Source organism: Strix uralensis, chromosome 16, assembly GCF_047716275.1.
Source record: "Strix uralensis isolate ZFMK-TIS-50842 chromosome 16, bStrUra1, whole genome shotgun sequence".
NCBI classification, from domain to species: domain Eukaryota; kingdom Metazoa; phylum Chordata; class Aves; order Strigiformes; family Strigidae; genus Strix; species Strix uralensis.
Window position 1 is genome coordinate 3,172,840 of NC_133987.1, and position 17,774 is coordinate 3,190,613.

Below are 17,774 nucleotides of genomic sequence, written 5' to 3' on the forward strand. Positions count from 1 at the left end.
TAGGATCTCAGATGTATTTAGAAGAATGCCATCAAAATTTTCTGCATTGTAGCAAGATTAAAGACAGCAGAATTTTCATCAGATGATTTACGTTTGCATTTCTGTTGCTCAGAGGAAGCTGTTATTCACAAGACAGCAGACAAAAACCACAAACATTTACAACAGTCCCTGGATCTCCTGTGAGACCCAGCAGAGGGGATGGCCGTTAGAAGGTTTTGTTGCTTTTCACGTTTCAAACCTAAGCTGTACATAGCTTCAGGTAAGAGGCAAAGTCAGTGCTTCTGTTTGGACCAAAGGCAGGAAGCTCTGAGGGGACTTAGTCCATAGTGGAATTAGTCTCTTACCTTTGTTCAACCAAAGCAGTAACTCCCATCACCAAGAAATGAAGTTTTAATTTCAGCCTCGCTTTCTATTTACTAGTGAAACTACGTGTACTCTTCTACATGGTGCAAAGCTGTTGATTACTAGCTTTAAGTATCTGCAATTTTAACACCATTTGAAGTTTGTTTCTTCAACTACTCAGATTTTTAAAGCCATAATAGATCTGATTCTAAAGGAAAATGTCTGCTTTGGAAGGAACAGAGAATGGATAGTGAAATAGGACAAAGAGGACAAAAATAAGAAGGGACATTTTCCAAGAAATGGAAGATCTACAAATGTTTTTTGACAGAGGAATAAGGACATCCCTGCTCTGAATTAAAAGAACAGATTGTCATCACAAGGTAACAGCCTCTCCTGAGAAAACTCAAGTCACATAGAATAAGTTCCTGACTTTGTGTTATTGTGACAGGCAATCAAGAGAAGCAAGCAGGTGAGTAGTTAAGGTGGTTTAGGATGAAGTTTCAATGGCCAGCACCATCCTTCTTACTTGTTCAAGGCTGCGTCGGGAACAGAGCTCACAAAGCCTACACAAAGGGTACAAGGCTGTCACTAAGAGCGCTCAGCAGTCAGCTTGTACCTTGCCAAGGTACTTAACACAGCAAGCAGCTGTCAGGAAGAACAAGGGCTTGCACACACTCACAGAGCTCCAAGCACCCCAAGAGGCCGTTGTTTCACTTTTTGCTCATGTGCTGTCACTCCTACCTTCTGCAGCTTCCACTCCCCAGCCTCTGACTAGGAGGGGGGAGAAAACTCACAACCTACAGAACAAAATAGGCAAATGTTTAGATTGTGCTTCTTCCACCTGAAACCAAGATCCTTGCAGATCACATGCATGGATAACGTCTCACTGTCTTACTCTCATATAGGGCTCGTTTTCAGCTGGATACCCAATAGCTGAGATATCTCCTACCACACAGAAGTCCACATCATTTTACTGGACGGGTCACTGTAGACCTGAAAAGGCTCCATGTCCTATATTTCAGAGCATAACTATACCTGGGGATTGATCCCTGTCCTTTGTTTTGTGTCTGCTTGTTGTCAAGCACCTTTTATCTCATGGAAGGTTGAATCAGGGGAGACACAGATCACAACCAATATTTAATACAGCCCATTTCATTAGTTAAGATGTTGTTATTATTAGCAGGTAACTATTCAAAGTTCACTCACAATTACCTGGTTAGTTGGGAGGCCAGCCCCAGCTGTTTACTCAGAGGCAGAGCATCATAGCAACATGACAGCAGTTTGCAGGTGTTCAGACAGTCCTTCAAGGGTACCTTTGTTCCACTGGGTCTATATATATTCCTGTAGTCTCTACCTGCATCTAGCAGCCACTATGCTCTTGAACATGGTCAAAGTTATACAACCTGTTGTTGATGCTACTGTATACAGTGGCCTTGGACAGATTTGGAAGATGTTTGATGTTCTGAATTTATCAGCTCTTACAGATTCAACAGTGTTGTTTAGTCTCTGGAGCTTATCAGCTGTGGGAGACTTTCACACACTACCTCAACACATACTGTTCTTCTCTTCAGCCTGTGGTTTTCTGCTAACCGTTTCTCCATCTACATTCACTGGTACCAACAAAACCCACACGCACACTCACACATAAGGGGACTTCTTCACAAGTTCAATAACAGAACTATAGCACTAAATCTTTATTACATTTTCTTTCTACATGGGTGATACACATTAGTTTTTCCAAGAAACAAAACAGGGCTTTATAAATCAAGTTTAAACTCCTTTTACTCAGATGAGACATGCGCTCTCTCAGCTCTGAAAAAGATACACCAAGGCATGTAGAAATTACTGGCAAAGCTCCTTGCAAACAGTAGCCTCTTTCAGAAAGGCCAGTTAAAAGCAGAAAAAAAAATTTAAATCTTCCAAAGCCCATGAGTGCAGAGTACCTCCTAACTCATTCTGTATGACCTTCTAAGTCAAAGCTATGACTACTGAAACGTTACCTAGCTGTACTCTGTTTTCAAGGGGGATCACTTGCTCCAACCATCTTTCTCCTGTTTTCCCCTCTTCCTAAGCACTCTATCTACTCAGCCCACCCAATTACTTTGCCCATTGCTATCCTTAGTCTGTCCTTCCTTCCCACCCAATCTCTCTCCATCAGGAAATCCTGAGTTAGATCCCTCTTGAGGCATTCAAGCTGCCCTAGATCTTTTCTTTTCTCAGCCACATACCACTTACCCTCTTGTCCTGATATAGAGACTCCCCTTCAGCCAGGAAGAGCCCAAGCAGCTGCTGAACATTACAGCAGAGCAGAAATTATATCTATCCCACAGTACCTGTGTTGCTTTTCAGGGAAAAATGTTTCTATCTATACTAACTGGCCAACTCCATCTGTACTCGCCCCAGTCTAGTGCCCTCAGCTCCTCTATTTTAGAGGCTTACACAATGTACCTCACACCATAAGGCAAGACTGTCTCCACTTCCTGAATCCTGTGTGATTCTGAAATAGTACATTTTGATAAAGGAGATTAAAACAAGAACAGAATGAATTCTGCTCAGAAGAATTCAGCCCTTGGCTGTACAAGCTTACACAACCTGCCTGATATAACACACAGAGCACACAGCTGACGTGCAGGAGCTGAGAGCTCAGTGCCACCAACTGCTTCTCTGCTGAGCAGCATTGCCCAGAGACAGGGGAAGCACCGCCAGCACTAACCCTTTCTCCCACCCCACCCTGCAGCTCTTGGGAAACACAACCCATCCAGACAGGCCAGTCTGGGCCACCGAGCCCCGGTCAATGCCTCCTCTAAACACACAGCAAAAGCTCTATCCCTGGGGACCACGGAGTGGCCTTTTCAATACTGCCAGCACTGAACTGCAGTGCCAGTGCAGTCTGATACTGCTAGATCCTGCTGCGAGGTCACACAGGCCGTTCTCCACGCCTGGCCTTTTACCTAACCTTGCCAAAACAGTTCACAGAATCATTCAGGTTGGAAAAGACCCTTGGGATCAGTGAGTCCAACCATCAGCCCTACTCAACAAAGTTCTCCCCTACACCACATCCCCCAACATCTCATCTAAACGACCCTTAAACACACCCAGGGATGGTGACTCCACCCCCTCCCTGGGCAGCCTATTCCACTCTCTGACCACTCTTTCTGGGAAACATTTTTTCCTCATGTCCAGTCTGAACCTCCCCTGTTGCAGTTTAAAGCCGTTCCCTCTTGTTCTGTCACTAATCACCTGTGAGAAGAGACCAGCACCAACCTCTCTACAATGTCCTTTCAGGGAGCTGTAGAGTGATGAGGTCTCCCCTCAGCCTCCTCTTCCTCACACTAAGCAGTCCCAGCTCCTTCAATCTCTCCTCACAGGATTTATTCTCCAGGCCCTTCCCCAGCCTCGTTGCCCTCCTCTGCCCTCGCTCCAGCACCTCGAGATCTCTCTGGGATTGAGGTGCCCAAAACTGGACACAACACTCCAGGTGTGGCCTCACCAGTGCAGAGCACAGGGGGACTATCACCTCCCTGCTTCTGCTGGTCACACTATTTCTAATACAAGCCAGGATACCACTGGCCTTCTTGGCCACCTGGGCACACTGCTGGCTCATGTTCAGCTGCTTGTCAATTAGAACCCCCAGATCCTTCTCTTCCAGACAGCTCCAGCCACACCTCCCCACAGTCTCAACACACAAATCGTCCGTGACCCTGAGTTTTTTGGGAGGGTTGAAGGCACACAAGCTATGAGAACAACTGCATTCAGGCTTGCAAAGAGGGGCTCTCTGCCTCACCTACCCACCTTGCCTTTGTGTGTTTCTTGAAGCCACTGGCGAAGGCGGATCAAGCAACTCTCTTGCATTGGAGTCAGCTGGCCCAGATATCGCTCAATGTAATCAGCATCCAATTTGTCAGCTGGAGAAAAAAAAAAAGAGCAATTCAGAGGAGACTTGGCAAAACCAGAAAGGAGATGGCAGTTATTTCTATAGGTAAAGTTACTTATGATTTATACTGGAAGGGTGGAGAAGCCCTCCTTTTAGCTGTCTGAGGGAAGTGAGTGATATTCTTATGGTGATTAGGGCATGAAGACACAGACAGCACCTAAGGTATCAAAGCTAGATCATTCTGCCTGTCTCTTAGAACACTAGTATTTCATTCAACCCTAAACTGCTCCAGCAGGAGCTTTAAAAGAAATATGATGAGCTCTGGCACTCATCTCATTAACCACTCCAAGACCTGGGCACTTAAATCCCCTGGTGTCCTAAAGATCTCACACACAGCTCCGATGACAAGAAGCTAAAAAGCTGAAAATTGAAATGTTGCTCTGCTTACAGACACCAGAAAGGAAGGGAGAATAACACTACCATTTCTGACAGCAAGGGAGATTTTTGGCATGAGGAGAAGTCCTGTGCATACCAGCAGCTCAAGGCCCCTCCAGATCAGAGACAAAGGACAAGGGGTTTAAGACTGCCAACATTCACAGATAGAAGCAGATGCACCATCTGAGGCTTGTATGTGCAGATGCCAGCAAGGAGAATGTGGTACCCAAAGGGGAGCAGCACAGGCCAGTAGCTGTGCTGGAGGCATGCAGGCACACAGGAAGGAGGGCTGGGAGGACCACCTCTGAGCTAGCTCTTCATCAGGTAAGATTTTTTTTTCCAGCAGATACTATTAACTACAGAATAAAGCCTAGACACTCACAGGATACACTGTTGCTGACTGATAATATAGAAATTATATTTGCTAAGTGCTACACCCCCACTGCATCCACAGAGCTAGCAAGCTGGGGAGCAGTCCCAGGGAAGCTAATCACTTCCTAAACATGAATATAAGCAGAAAAACAAGAGCTACTCTCCTCTTCTACTAGATGGGGTCCGCCACTCCTCAATTAACTTCAAAGCACATGAACATTTCTTATAGTCAGCTCCTCTATGGATTTTAATGTTTTTTTCAGATGGATTCCAATACAGACAAGCTACTAGAGAAGGTCTGGTGAGACCAGAACCACTGATAGTTCCAAATTCCAAGCTTTTTCCCTAGATACACTCAGCAAAACAAGTGCTGTCTGAGGAATGACAACTCCTGTTTCTAATACCACAGCTCTAAATTAAAAGGCCCCTCCTATTTCTTTTTGTCAGAGAAGAATTTTATTTAGTCTAGAAGTTATCATCAGATCAGCGCACAGAAAGATAAGTCCAATTTGGGCATTTTGTGTGAAAAATGCATTAGGCAGCATTCTGCAAGTTTGTCTTGGCCTGATATAGGGGAAAAAAACATCCAACCAATCCCCAAGAACATTAATTTTGAAACAGCCAAAAAATTTCATTATAATTCAATTAGAGTGTACTCAAGATACCTTTAAGTTTCTCCAGTTTAAGGTATAAAATACCTTAAAGATCTGATCAAAACCAAGTTTTTTTTCTGAGCTTGAACAAAAACATACTGCCTGCACAGTTTTTCTTGGCTTTTCAGTTTTGGGGAAAAAAGTTCCATTGTTTGTGTTTTTCTTGAAGAAAGAAAATAACTTTCCCTCCTCCCCACCCACAGTCCAGAAGAAAAACCTCATGCCAAAAAAATAAAAATAAACTCATTAGTCAGTGCTACTCAAGGCATTTAGATTGCCAGCAGCTGCTACTGCCTGGACATCACATACCATCAGGGCTGACAGCTTCTGCTGGAGGGCAGGAGCTGCCAGTTTGCTCTTTGGTAGTTCCAGGAGCCCCCGACTCCAGTGGTACGTCATCAGCATCGTGTCCACCGGCCGGGGTTCGCTCATCCTTCTGTCCACACACTGGGGGAGGTGTCCAACGGGGGATGAATGTGATCCCTTGGGAGATCAACTCCTTCAGATAGTGTTCAATCACTTCCTTGCCCTGAAGGGGAAGACTCTCATTAGGAAAAAAAAATAATCCTATATTCCCAGAACCAGCAAGGTACAGAAGAGTTTTCCTCAGGAGAGATGACTAATGCTGTCAGAGATAAACAGAAGAGAAATAGTTATCTCCTTCCATGTGCATGACCCTGTTGGAAAAATTTCAGTATGAATGCACCATACAAATGGTGAATTACAACACTGGCCAAGCAAATTTCAATGCTAAGGATGCTGCTACCCTTATAATACTTTTATCCCATTCTCCTGCTCCCAAACCATCAGTTAGCTGCCCTGTTCCTCTGTAGCCCAGGGGAAAAGGCCACCAAAAGAAAGTGCCTCTGCTCAAGCTACTAGAGAGGCAGGGTGCTCATTTTTACCCAGAACTTTCTCTTCCTGCATGAGAACAGTGTTCTCAGTGTCTGAGGAGCCTGGCACCCACAGCATCCACTGCTATCCTCCTCTGGCACAGCCTGCTCCCTCCCCTGCGCAGACACATTCCAGTGAGCAGACTGTTCTTCTGCTCATTGCACACTGGCTTTTTCTTCATTTGCCCTACTGAGTGATTTCAGAGACATAAGCAAGGGTATAAAACCATACTGGGTGTACTTTATAGAAAAATAGAGGCACACTGAGAGCAGGCATTTGATTTTGTTTTTTACGGCACAAAAGGAAGCCCATCTTACCCGCTTGATGTTTGATGTGTACTGCTTCATGGCAATTTTTTCCACTGTGCTTTCAAAGCCAAAAAATGACTTGATGTCGAGAGATGCAGACTGTTCAAAGCAAGTCCATTCTTCATTCTCAGGGTGAACCTAAGCCCAAAGATACACACAGGTAGGGCTGGATGGTAGCAAACAGCTCACAATATGGCAGGGCCCTTGCCCCTGGTACCAAAGTGACTATTTAATCTCCAGAGCTACAGAATGAGGGAGCAGAAGAGCCTTCCCATGAGGCACTGACAGACCCATATTTAACAGTCAGATTAATGCTCCTAGAGTAGTAGAAACACATCATGAACTGGACATATGGACGTCTGTGGTTTATCCAGCATTCTTCACATGCACAAGGAAGTCAAGATTAAAACCCATCTCTACCCAAGCAGACCTGAACGATAACATTCATAGCAAAAGTTGCACTAAAATAGTAGTGAGGCTGCCCACTTGAAACCATCATGTCAAGATCTCCTTAAGGAAAGATAGGGATGGCCTCTAGGAACAGGAAATTAAAACCCTCTACATCTTCAAAGGAAGATAAATGCAAAGTGTTTCTAGTTTTGGATAGGAAACTCAGCCACTAATGTCAGTCTTCCCTCCAAAACACAGGAGACATGGCAGAGCGGGGAGTATTCCCACTGTTAACTCAACATACATCTTTCCTTTCCAGCCATTTCCCCTCCAGTTACTCTCTATATGGTAAAAACCTATATAATCTTTTAAATCTAACCCTCTGCCTTTTCTCTGTAGGTGCTGCTGTTCACAAACTGACATGAAAGAAAAAATTCCAGCCCACACACAAAGATACGAGCTCTATAAAGGACACAAATTGCCCCAGGGAGATATTGAGTTACTGCAAGAGCAGGATCATATTTCTCCAAGCTGCTTCAGAGAACACAGCAGAAAAGGAAAGATGAAAATAAACCCGTTTCCGGTGCACTCTGGCAGGGAAAAGGAAACTGGTAAAAATAGAGCAGGGAACCATCTTGAGGATGCAGACAGCTAGCTCCCGCCCTGTTCCAGGAAGAGTGCTCCCCGCAAAGCCCAGCTGCTGATGTTTCCTTCCGGAGGACAGCAGCCGAAGGCAACACAGCCAAAAGCAGCAAGTGCAACAATGTCTGAGCGATTCCCGAATTGACCTGAGAATGTTTCAGAACTGTCAGCGCCTTTCCAATGACGGAAGTTTGATTTACTGTAGTTTTTAGGAAGCCCTACGTAGTCACCTAGTGATCTCTGGCACAGGAAACCCCCTCACCATCCAAAATGTTAATAGCTTTTCGACTGTCTTGCTTGAAACAGAAGCTACTTACAGTTTGCTTACTCCCAAGAAGCTGAGCTGTTGTCCAATTGCCAAAAGGGCAGGTAAGTAACAGGATCTGGACTTTTGTTTAGGGAACAAAAAGCACTATCTGATTGCTTCCAGAAACAGATGAAGCTATTTAATGGTGACTGAGCCCTAATAGCACAATTACAACAAAATAGCACACTGTTGCTGAAGATACTACCACAAAGACACCCCAGGCCACAAATAAGGCTTAAGACCTTTCTCCAAATATTTAGAGCATGAAGATTATGACAAGGTGCTAACACTTTCACTTATTTGTGGGCCAAATTAATTGCCAGACTTTCCTCTGGCCCTCATCATAAGAAATATTAAGCATTTCCTTTTAAATATCCAGATCTAAATATACACCCTAGCTCCAGATGCTTTTACCTTGAATTTTAACCAAAAAGAAACTCAGGTAACATCAGCAGCTGATGGAGCACCATCCATGTTTTCTATTCTCATCCTAGGGCCTAACACTCCAATCAGAGATCATAATCAATGTAAAAAAACTTTCTCAAACCCTACAAAAGCACTGGAAAAAGCCCGCAACCTTAGACCCAAGAGCATTTCCAGTCCAACAGTATCTAAGTACGCTACCATCCAGTGTTCAAATTCAATCAACTTCACCCCATACATTAGTGCATGACTTTCAACAATTTCTTCACAGACAAATAGAAACAAAGCACTTACTGAGTAGCTACATGTCTCAAGGACAACAACACGGTTGGCAAAAGTCTCATTGTGGGCTTCAATGCGGAGAGTTCGCTCTTTCCAGTTCACTGTGTTTTTCTGGATGAAGAAAACATACTCTACCCCTGCAATCTGAGAAGGATGAAGAACCAGGAGGGGGGGAAAAAAAAAAAGATAGTGAGAAAGAGTAACTTTAGGAGCCTTTATCTATCTGAACCAGCCAACAACACCCAGGACTCTTTGTCCCCTAGGTTCCACTTGCCTTCTTCAGCAGCCTAGGAGCATCCACATTCAGTTTGCAGCTCCGTTCAATGATATGTATAGCTCCATCATCACTCCTGGATTCATGCAGGATTTCACTCCCCAGGAAGACTGGAATCTCTGGACATGTAGGAAAGCGCTTCTCATATGCCTGGAAGTGAAAACAAAGCAAGTTTCAGCTTCTGGGTAGATCAACTTTAATTCATTCTGAGTTAATTCATTCCCTTACAGGGAGAGTCCAACAAAACAGAGGCCCTTCACCTCTGAGAGAAGGGGAGCCAATGCAGGGGTTGAAGCTAAAGCAAAATAGTTATGAACAAAGCCAGCATCCACTCATTTCAGTCATCAAGCTAAGCATGTCTTAAGATAACTTTTCTTTCACACGTGAATTAGAAGCAAAAGCCTGTTAAAGACTACTAGAAGAGTACCAGGATAACAACTTGAACGTCAGGAACCTAATCTTCAGCTAGCAAAAGCAAGCACAGCTCCGCTGAATTCTGCTAAAGACTTGATCTAGAGATAATAAAATTCAAGTCAGGCATATTGCCTGTATGAAGAAGCTATTTAAAAATATTTAATATTCCTGTGCCTTAAAATTTGATGTGCTAAACAGTTCTAGTTGCCCTAGTCTATCAAGGGTAAGACCACCAATTACTGGCTACTCACTTTGCCTTGATTTATCCATTTCTAAAACAATTCTGTGCTGGTTCTGAAATCTTCCTTGTTTTAATTAACCCACATCCCTCTGAAAAGCCTTTTATCCGAAGCTTCTTTATCAGCTCTAGCAAAAATCCAGCTTTCCATGGCACCTGCAGCAAACAAAGTTAACTTGCACAAAGGGTACCTTCTGTTGCTCCTCTTTCCCTAACTTCTTCATCTTTCATTAAATTGCAAGATCTTTGCAGAATGGAATGTTTTCCTTTGATTTCAGAAAAATACCTTGCATGTTGTGATGCTACTGTAAATATGTAATTGAAGCAACACGAGCACAAGCTGCACAAGCAGCCCAGGATTCAAACTACAGCTGTGAAAGGAGGAGAACCTGTGCTCTCATTCCACTGCACTCAGAGCTATATCATTGTGGTCGTAAGATTTTTTTGCTATCATTCCACAGCTGAGCCTAACCTCTATGAACTGCTGCCATCTTCCCGTTTTCTATAAGACACAACTAACAAAACCAGCACATAATTCTCTCATCAGTATTTCTATTTTTATTTACCACAAAAGAAAATATTAATGTGATAATGATCGAGATCAACTCAGCACCACGGGCACGCTCAGGGTGGCTGCATTCTGTTACCACAGCAGTTTGAAGGCTGGTTGCCCCGCACATGTTCATGTACCCTGGTGCTGTGAATAATACCTGATCTTAAAATAGCTCAGGCACTTCAGGACAAGTTCCATATCTCCTGCTCCTAGATCTCTGAACAGAATAGAAGTTACTTCAGAGTATCATATTGCTCTAGTATCAGGAGGAAAGTGCAAGCAGACTACCAGTTGGGAGTTCTGGCCATAAACAAAGTGCACAGGTCTTTAAATCATCCTCTCCAAGTCGCTGAGTAATGTTCTGCTTGCTTTGCCACATTTCTTTGAGAACTTTTCCCATATCTGTGACACCTCTACCTGTGCTTTTCGCTCCTGATCACAAGAAAAACTAAAACGGTTGAGATAAATATAAAACTTCCCATGGCAAGGCACTGTTTCCAACACCAATCCACCTGGCTCCATACAACAAAAGCACTCTCATGGTTTTAAGAAGCTTAATTTGTCATGATGGGAATTCATGGATGTATGTCAGGCACTGCTGCAGGATGCTTCCAGCTACCCACTCCTGGCATACTGCACTTTCCTCAAGGGTCACACAGAGCATAAGGGGTACATCACTTATTGCCTGCTCTCTGATATCTGCAGCTGCCAGCACATTAATCTTCTCAGGTAAAGTTAATACTTCCTACTTGTGTCTCCACCTGCCCTCTCCCAATCCTCCAGACTCCAAATCACCATCTAGTGCTATCTTGAGGTCAAAGCCTTATACCTTACTAATCTTTTCTATTCTAGCACATAGAAGAGTCTCTCCAGGCCACCTACACCACCCATTCCTAGTTACCAGAGTCCCAGCATTCAGACAGTGAAAGTTGTGAACACCTTTGTAGGCCAGCAAACTACCAGAATATTTAGCAACTATTTTTCAACTGTTTGTCCCGTGCCACTCCTTAGATGTGCCCTTAACACACTTGCAAAAAGTGTAACTGAAAACCCTACCCTGAAGAAGGTTGCCCCAGTTAATCCCATTTGGAAAACAGCAGCTAGTGCAGAGGCTAGACAACACCTTGAGTGCCAGAAGAATGGTCCTAGGATTGTCAGCAAATTACAAGTCCACCTAAGCACCCATAAAATCCTGCACCTCTGTTCCTGCAAGGAGTGTTGGGCCCTCCTCGCTCTCAGCTACGCAGCACCATAGCCCTTGCTGCCTGAACCCAGGCACGCTCTCCACCGCCTCATCTCACAGCTCCAGGCAAGCAGGTAACAGTCTGTGTTCCAGGGCTCCGTGTTCAATGAGCAAGGACTAACCATAGGAAGCAAAGGCTGAGCCAACACCATCTATTTCTCTGGGTCAGGACTAGGGATGGCCAAGGATTGCATGACCCAAGTTACTCATGATTTCCCACAAATTTAAGAGGTGCAAAGCAGTTGGACTGGAAGGATGTTCCAAGTAGGTGATCTCAGCTTCTCCTCTACTCTTTCAGGAGTGCAGCTTGCCAGGAAGATTTGAGGGAGTTTGCAGAGAAAAGAGCTGTTCTACTAGGACAGTGAATGATCAAAGCACAGATACCCTCCAAAGCCCTCACTTCAACAGCTTCACCAGGAGTACTGAGCTGTAAGTGCCTCCTCACCACTGAAAGAGCACAACAGCCAATGTGAAGCCCCACACACCACCACTGAATTCAGGTACCTCTGGCTCTAATTTGAAGATAAAGCAAAGCCACTGATCCCAACACAGCTGTTTCTCCCCACTAAGTATGCACTTGACTCAGCTCAAGACAAGCTTCTTAATAAACTATCATTAAAACTAACAAAACCAAGACCAGGACAACTACTAACAGAGTGCAGTCACTATTTTGGACAGTCAAACAACGTCTGGAGAATGAAGATAGGTCCGGGCAGAGAGGCACGTGTCTATGCAGAGCACTGGTGATATAACTAAGACAACAGCCTGAACCCATCATCTAAATAGGTGGAACATTTCCATATTTGAGAAAGAATCCCTTTTGCACAACAATATTAAGTCCTTTGCTAATCTTCTTTGCACAACAACTCTAAAAATACAGCAGCCGAAGATGCCTGAGATCATATGAAGGACAGCTGAAGCACCACGCTGCAGTCACAATAATGTTGTACTGCTAACATGCTTGATCTTTCATCACTGAAGAGTCTGAGCTATCAGGAGAGAAACTCATCTTCTGCACTCAGCATCCTCTTATCAAAATCAGTATCTATATGCAGCAGTACATTTCTGCTTCAACAGAGAAATTGAGGGAAGTTATGAAGACAGGAAAACATTCTAACTTTTTTTCAAGCCATTGCCAGAACTAGCTGTTATTTTCTTCTTCTCTATGTTTCTGCAGAGTGCAAGATGAACAGCAGAGTATCCCAACCCAATGAAAGGCACAGAGGTCTTAATATTAGCTTGTTTTAATACTTCAGCTGCATTTGCTTTCATCTCCTTGCTGCAGTAACTCTGCACTGACTAGTATATAGGAACTGTGATTTGTCTCTGCCTTCTGTGCCACTCACTCCCCAGCAGGAATAACAGCAGTATTGTCCCACTACCTTAAGTGCATACCCACAATATTGCTTTAAGACAACCACCTTGTCTTAAACGGGATCAAATATACATATAAAATGAATAGCTCAATGAAGCTACTCCTTCCCTTCTTCTAAACCCTTCCAACATTAACATCACCAGGCAGAACCAGCTAACACACTGCGCACCTCCTGCAAATCCGCCAGCCCAAGCACGCCAGCAGGCCACGCTGAATCCCGGCATGGGCTCCTCTTCTAGCATAGTCAGTCTCTAGTATTGACTTCACACCAGATCCGACTGAAGAAAATCCCCAAGCTGCAGGAAGGCAAGCCAGAGCACTGCACACACCTGATTTACCAAGGAAACTCTCTCAACAACACAGTTTACAATAATTATTTTCTTAAAGGTTCAGATTAAGGTGCTCTCTTCATACCCAAAACAACTGTTTCACAAGAGATGGTGGTTCAGGCCCACCAGTGTCCTTCCTTAAATCAAGCTTTTTTCCCCCCTAGACTTCTTGCAAAAGAATTGTTGCAAAAAACAGTGCAATGTTGGGTGTTTTTGTATACATAGTGTGACCAACATACAAATGTCATTTAAATCTGTGCAGTCATCTCCCTCAGACAAATTACACGTTAAATTTCACAAGAGAGCTGGGTGAAGACAGAGGGATTTGGGATCTGTTTGAACACCAAGATATTTTACTTGGAAAGATAACCAATTGTTCTTGGGTGCATCTGAAGTGTTAAGAAAAAAATCAGCTGACAGCCTGTTAGAATTAAATTTTAAAAAGTGTAAATTTTTTCATTTATTTTCTAAGTGAAACATAATTTTTAGCCAAGAAAACTTAAAACATGCAGGAAAGTTGTAACAAATACTCAAGTTTTCAGTAGTGTCAGATCCTCCTTTCACACTGAAAGGAAGATGAGGAAAATTTGTGCCAGGCTGCAGCACATGTGTTTGTATGAACATGCCACTGGCACTCTCTATCCCAAAGCATCTCAGCAAATGTGCTGCAGGAACACGCATGGCCAAGCAGCCACGGGGCCTGCCATGGCACAGGGTGCTGGGGAAGGGGGCTCTCCAGCCTCACCACATAACCCAGATTAGCAGTAGCACAGACAAGACTATTTCAAACTGCTTACACAGTGACCTCTGCATCCCAGCCCAAGACCCCTTAGTGCCACAGAAGCTGACAAAAGATGACGCTCACCGAGTGATGATTAATCAGCAGTGATATGGCTGACTATGAAATCAGTGAAGAGTGCTTCGACCAAGGTTTTGCCCTGCAATCTCCTGGGCGATGTGGCTGAGTGATTTTACCTGTGTTGGCCAAACGGATTATGGGACCAACACTGTGACAGATGAAAATCAGCTTGTGAAAAGGGTTGAGAACAACAAAAGGAAGCCACGCTTAAGTGTTCTTAACTGCTGGTCACATACACAATAACCAGTACAAAAAAACGTGTCTGTGAGAAGAGATCAGCCTGAAGGTCTGCCAGATGCCAAACAAGAATAAGTTAGACAAGAATACAAGTGTCAAAACAAAAAAGTTACATTCTAAAGCCTCACCACCACAGAGAAAAGGGGAAATTACCCTCCTCTACAATCCTGCTACTTCACCTGCTACTTCACCTGCTTAATCCCTTCCCCTCCAGAGCACAGAGGTCCTCTCCGAGTCCTTCACCTTGATAGTACCAAGGTGTTATGTTGACAGGGCAAGCCTGTTCCTGCTCCCCACTTCAGTTTAATCTCCTGCAGACTGACAATAGCTGTATCACTGCTGTTTCCTGTAGGATCCAGAGAACATGGCCAGAGGGCAGGATCTTTTGTAACAGCTACTCTCGTTTCTCCTCTGTAGTTTCAACACCCTTTTCCAGTAAGTGACCTTGAAATCAATTACATACCAGAGGCCTTAGGAATCCAAACCAACAGGGACATCCAAGCACTGAATTACTGCATGAAACAAAACACCTCAAAACCTAAACTCTCCTGCTCACATTGACGCTCCTGGCAGTTTCTTCCAGCTCAGTGTCTGCTGGGTCCTGAGCGGTTCCAGCATGCTCCAACAAGAGGCAGCTTTTGTTAAATGATCTTGTTTCATACCTTAATATCCTAGAGGGAATGTTATCATCTCAGTCTTAGGGCTGCAAACCAACTCCCAGGGCAGCAGTTCTGGCCTTCTCCCCACACCAGTCACCTAAGAGAGGTGATTCTTCAAGCTTCTCACTAATACACAGCAAACAGGCAAACTGGTTGGGATTCTCCCTATCAGCATGTAGATCCTTTAGCAAAGTAAATATACAGAGCTTGCGTGCTAAATGCCACTGTCCATGAAATCATGCAGAAACATACTGAGCTATTTTGGAACAGCAGTTGGCAGGAAAACATTAATCTTCTACTTGATAAGCAATGCTCTGAAGTGACTGCACGGCCATCATGTCTTTAGGGTTTGGTTGGCTGGTTGTTTTTTGCTTTGTTTTGGTTTTTATTTATACTGGTAGGGCTTCCTCAGTGATGGCATCATGGAGATCTGCTGTTTCAGATTCAAGCAAGAGCACAGGAATGGAAAAAAAAAACTATGGACTGACTCCTGTATGATGTCAAGATGAACTTGAGAGGGATCTACAAGAGTGTAAAAGCTCAGCTACTGGGGAAAAATTACACTGTGTAGAACACATGAAGGAGCTAAACTGTTATTCACCCAATGTAGACTGAAACTTTTATAGTCAATATTATATGAATATGTTTCAAGGACACTGAAAACTTTCATGATCAAACAGAGTTTAAATTTGTATCAATTAATGAGATTCCTCGAGGTCATGTTGCAGCCACATGCAGTTTGTCAGGATAAAGGAAGAAAATATATATCTATGTTCAGGTGAATGGGAAATGAGGAGGAGATATGATATCAAGTTTTGAGCTAAAGATGTCCAGATCACCACCCCTTCAAAAAGAGATGATGAGAAGCAAGATAAGACCCCTCATCACTTATGTAGGAAGTGGATGCATTTGGACTAGCCTTTGAGCAGCTCTAACAGTACGTAAGTATCTCTCCAGATTCAGGTGTTTTCAGATTATGGCCTTCTAGGAAAAAGTAATCATTTCATCTTGCAGTCCCTCCTGCTACTTAGTCTAACTGCTGAAGGGAACCACAGAGTCTACATACATATTCACCAGACGCAATCCACTTGCTCTGTAATCACTAGAACCTGCTTCTTGCTAACCATAGCAGCGCAGAATAAAATATATGTGGAACAACTGGGAGCAGGGAGGGATCATATGGATATTTGGGGTGTGGAAATGCCCTAAAGTCAGGGAAAAGGGACCTTTGTTTTAAGGAGGTGCAGAGCATCTGCAGAATAGCAGAAAAAGTCTTTGGGGCCTGACAAAAAAAATATTTTGCTGGAAAGAAAAAAAAAAACGATTTGCCATTGAGAAGTCCACTGGACCACAGTATCCAGGCTGCAAAAATTGACCCAGTGTTATCTCTCCCTGGACTACGGCCATTAATTTGCCTCATTTCTTCAGATTTTGGTGAAAGAAACAATTCAGGGAGCAGCAGCTGTCTGTTACAATACCGGCACAACTGAGTGACACAGCAAACCTACTAAAAGCAGGACATGCACTGCAGCTGCACAAAGCTAACTCAGGAAACCACCAACATGCCTGACCATGTCTGAGAAGAAACAATATCCCATTCAAGTTATTCTGCTATAGCATTCTCCTCTGCTTACCAGAGAGAAGAAACTTGGTGGTGGAGCAGCTCAAGTCACAAACAGCACAACACATTGGCCTTTACAAATAGGTATGGAAGCAACACCTTATCCAGGAACCATTGCTAGCTGGTTGGACACATCTGCCATAGCTCATTGTGGAAAGAGACGGATACACTGAAATAGGAAGGCAAGGAAGCAGACATCTCAGGTGACTAACACCTTAAAGAGCAAAACACAGCAATCGAGTGTTACATCACACACTCACTGCTCAGTGAGTCACCCCAAAATCAAAAAGGCTGGCTTACAAACTAATGCCTAGTTGGAAGGACAATCTGTCCTTGCCAGAAGCTTCTGTGAGAATTTATACAAATCGGCCATAATTCAAGGGTCAAACTTGGGCAGGTCACCCTGCTTAGCAGTTTAAAAAAAGCCATGCTGATTGAGATGTACAGTTGATGATGGTTGTACATTTTCTCACCTCTTTTAGTCCCTGCTCAAGAGCTTATTGTCTTCTGCACCTACACATTCAGTAGAAGAGAGAAGGGTCTTTTAGTCACTACTAGAATATAAGATAAAGGCAATACCTCCAGGTATGTTGTGCCTCCTTGTGCTATGCTGCAGTGCCATTGAACTATAGCTTACTTTAGAGCTCATCCATTCCAGCACTAGACTGTATAAAGCTTGAGACACAACTCATCCTTCAAGGAAATAAGCCTCCATGTTGCAGCTGGAGATGGTGATTAAAGAAAACAAGGTCTATCCTGTACAGACTCTTTGAATTACTGTAAATTTCCTCTCCAATCCACACATGGTGCCAGCACCATCCGCTCCTAAACCATTCTTGCACACTAAATGGAGTCTCATGCAAAGGCAATGCAAAGCTAAAGAGACTTGTATGATCCCCGCAAGACACGCTAAGCAGGCCAGATGTGCAGATGTTGCCAGCAGTTCTCCAGAACTCTGAGTAAGCAGTTCTTCCATCCACTTCCAACAGCTGTGGCAAACAGCACTCAAACATTTTCTTGTCGCTTGAGGGGAAATGTCCCACACCATAA

At 43.8% G+C, this 17,774-nt stretch overlaps 1 protein-coding gene across 10 annotated transcripts in view; it reads right to left on the reverse strand.

Moving 5' to 3' along the window:
- Nucleotides 1-17,774, reverse strand: part of SEC14L5 (SEC14 like lipid binding 5) — a 46,024-nt gene that overhangs the window by 14,065 nt on the left and 14,185 nt on the right. For all 10 annotated transcript variants that reach the window (XM_074885401.1, XM_074885400.1, XM_074885402.1 and 7 more), the window contains 5 exons: nt 9,197-9,346; nt 8,935-9,066; nt 6,888-7,016; nt 5,986-6,205; nt 4,135-4,247 (listed from right to left, as the gene is read on the reverse strand). In XM_074885401.1, the coding sequence (XP_074741502.1) occupies nt 4,135-4,247; nt 5,986-6,205; nt 6,888-7,016; nt 8,935-9,066; nt 9,197-9,346 (744 nt within the window). The remainder of the gene's footprint in view (nt 1-4,134; nt 4,248-5,985; nt 6,206-6,887; nt 7,017-8,934; nt 9,067-9,196; nt 9,347-17,774) is intronic.